Source organism: Echinops telfairi, unplaced genomic scaffold (genome assembly GCF_000313985.2).
Source record: "Echinops telfairi isolate 266 unplaced genomic scaffold, ASM31398v2 ScPeMD7_7420;HRSCAF=8458, whole genome shotgun sequence".
NCBI classification, from domain to species: Eukaryota; Metazoa; Chordata; class Mammalia; order Afrosoricida; family Tenrecidae; genus Echinops; species Echinops telfairi.
The window spans coordinates 30,320,682-30,324,254 of NW_022111320.1; the positions used below are offsets into that span (position 1 = coordinate 30,320,682).

Here is a 3,573-nt window from a genome sequence, read left to right on the forward strand (position 1 = left end):
TCACTACTACCTGATCTATCTTTTCATCTTTCATTAAAGAAAGAGCATAATTCAATTTTTTATTTTGATACATATATATCTGTAACATGTAATTTGCCATTTCAACATCCTTAATGTGATATTGTTTGTCATATTATTCAACCATTATGTGTTTCCAAATTTTCCCATCACCTTTAAGAGAAGGTATAAGGCTCTCTTTCACCCTCTTTCTTGCTTAACCTGGTAATCACTAATAAAATTTTCATTTTATTTAAAAGCCTACCTAATTCAAAATAAAAAAATTGTTTAAAAAATGAGACCAAGCGGGAAATTATTATCTATTATTCTAATGTAACTTCATTTTATCAAATTCAATAAATACTATGAGAAAAGCACTTCTCAGATCAGCTCAGACTCATGAAAACCATCAAATATTTTCACTGTGTATATTTAGATTCTAGGCTGATTTACAAAGCTTACCATAGTGCCTGGGTCCATCCATCTTAGGTGGATAGATTGAACTGTATCCTGTCATTATCCACTGCAGAACCATTGAATTCAATGTTGTAGACATATACAGACTTTGAAAGTACTAGAATCATACCTCCTATTAATCCAATAGGGACAGTAACTCTATTTGATAGGGAGTAACCTATCTGAACAGTGTGTCTCTAATAAAGATAGAGCTAACCCTCTCACTATTAGGAATCCACAATAAATTAAGCTTCAAGTATGAAGTCAATAAGACAGGACAGTCTGGAATATGAGGGAAAAGAGCTGGCTTTGGTACAAAAACCTTCCATAGTCTACAGATGTAAACTGGGTGTGCAAGTCACCCAGGTTGTAGGTGGGAGTACCAGGATCTGAGGCTAGCATTTTGTTTTATGTTAACTATATAAGATATTTACCAAGAGAGGATTCTTCAGCCAGCCACAGTTCTCCATCGTGAGCTCAGAGATGTTGGTCAACTGCTCCTTCATCCTTATCCCTGGGACATCCGACATCTCAAAAGCCTAGTATTTGCACATGGATAAAGGGTCCCCAGAGACTACTGCAGACAAAGTTAACCCAAATGTTGGTTCACAGAATACTTTTTGAGCTACTGATGTACCCAAAACATTTCAGTGGAAACCCTAAACTTAGACCAACACAGAGATAACTTTGAACTAGAAACTTAAGTGTCTGGCCTATGACTTTGAATCTGACTTTGGTGAGCACTGGCTGTTGCAGCCAGAAGTATTCACTTCAACTTATCTCATTGATTTACTAGATGTGTTTTTTTAACAGTTGATTTTAAGCAGTACCTTCCCCCCAAAAAATACCCCACAACTAGGATAAATGAATTCTTGAGACATCTTATGAGTACAGAATCATACTGGAAAAGAGAGGAAGCGTAAGGTGTTTTGAAATACTATAACTGGAGGTCATGGATTCCGTTCAAGAAAATGTGCAAAATAAATACAGCTGTAAGGAAAAGAAGAGGCTTTAACCTTCAATGTTTCATGACATTTGGAATTTAAATATGACATGTTGCGATCCCTAGTCTCACTGGTTCTCAGAATGGTACTGAAATTCAGACTTCTTTGAAGCAAGCAAAACCTAGAAACTGCTGGACTCGGTTTGTCCCCCAACTTGATTTCACCCCAGGCTTCTAATCTTGATGTGTTCCTACCTCGGTATGCAGCATTGTGAACTCCAGAAACCTGACGCAGACAGCCCTTATTCCTCCCTCCTGAAGCCCATCTCCCTATTCTAATCATCCCCTGAAGCTAACATACCTCAAATCTGTCCACTTCGCTTCACCACTCAAATCCAGACTCACTGCCATGAAGTTGATTCCCGCTCACAGCGACCCCACAGAGCAGGAGGGCGCTGCTCTGTGGGTTTCCAAGGCTGTAACTTTTTATGGGAGTAGAAAGCCTCGACTTTCTCCCTCACAGAGCCGCTGGTGGTTTCAAACTGTTGACCATGCAGTGGGCACCACTATAATTTATACTCTCCCAGTGGAATTCCTGAAAGTCTCCTAGCAGGTCCTTTTGGCCACCGTGGTACTCCCTCTCGCTGCATTCTGTGCACTGCTGCTTGGAGGACCTTTCTGAAAAGTAAAAGAGATTCTACTGCTAAAACTCTTTTAGCCCCTAACGTTTTCTGGGTACACCATAACTCCTGATCTGCTCTCATCATGAGTGGACATTCATCTATCCCCAGGTCCCACATGCTCTCTTGCTTGTGCTTTTACGGGTTTTGCTCTAGTATTTAAGTGCTTGTCTTCAGGTCCTTCGCCACGTTTTTGGTGGGCACTTAAGAAGATCTGGGAGGAGGCCGCTGCAGCAGTTCAGGGCAGCCCCTAAGAAATGGAATCTGAGGATGAGGCGAAGGGAATGATGTTGCATGACCGACTCTGCTCTGTATTATCTTGTTTGCGTTCCTTTGTAGTAAATAAGTCTACCTACCTTTCTACCTCTATCTCCGGAGATACTGATCCAGTGGAGAAGAAATCCAGGATTCTGGTTTTCCCAAATTTCCTGGAGATGGTGTTACTTGTTTTTGAGACAATCACCATTTGGGAATTTTTAGAAAACTCCAACTTTACCATACAACCATGTTTCAATTTTTCCATTTATTTGGTAGCAGTTGAATTCCACTACAAATACACATTTTTTTTATGGATATTAGATCTGAATTATCTCTAAGAATTATATTCACTCTGGCAACCATTTTGATAGTTAACAACACTAGAATCAAAGTCCTAAGTCATCAGTGCAAAGCGTGTGTTTATACAATCAATTCCATAAAGCTTTAGAAAATGAAGGCAAACAAGGAAGATAACCTGCAAATACAAATATACATCAAGGTTTTGCCAACTCTAAATTCTTAACAGTAACCTAAAATCCCATTTGATGGCTGTTAAAACAGCATTCTCAAAATACAAAGCTGTTACAAATATGAATTGTGTGTACTGTTTGGCCAAGCATTTTCAAGCTTTTGACTTCTAGAAAAAACAAAGATGTAAATATTTTCATAACTAACTTTGGAAATTGATGTCATTCCCTAAAATTCAGACATCAAAGCATCTATTTCTTTAAACTTGTTTGTGATATTCTCAATACATTCTCCAGTTTTTAATTTAATACCATCAATTACAAGATAGTCCTCTTCACAGTCGTTCTCCACTGGACTGTCTGTAGCTGCTTCCGAACTGCACTGAGGTGGCTGTAAAAACAACCGTATCATTCATTAGAACTACATCAAATGTACTTTAAAACCAGTTCTAATTACATGACCAAAATCATCTGAAATGCCTCAAGCCACAGGAGTTAGTTGCCCAAAGTTTCTCTCTCTATGGCTGGTCAAGTAATGGCCCCATACATTGTATAGAAATGTGTTATTTAAGAATAGCTTACCATTTAGATTTTATCCCTACTTCCCAACATTACAAAACTTATTTTTAATGTTACACTTTGGTAAAACATGATTATTTTAATTCATTGTCGGTTTTCTATATTGTTTTATGTTTTCAAATTGAACTATTATTATAGACTACAACTTGGAGCTGTTTAGGCACTTTTTCTGTTGCCACTTTCTTTATAAACA

At 38.0% G+C, this 3,573-nt stretch overlaps 1 protein-coding gene across 1 annotated transcript in view; it reads right to left on the reverse strand.

Annotated features, from left to right (window-relative positions):
* Positions 1–2,580: 2,580 nt before the first annotated feature.
* Positions 2,581–3,573, reverse strand: part of ZCWPW2 (zinc finger CW-type and PWWP domain containing 2) — a 149,510-nt gene continuing 148,517 nt past the window's right edge. The window contains exon 9 of the mRNA XM_004704036.2: positions 2,581–3,192. Coding sequence (XP_004704093.2) covers positions 3,031–3,192 — 162 coding nt within the window. The 3' untranslated portion in view covers positions 2,581–3,030. The remainder of the gene's footprint in view (positions 3,193–3,573) is intronic.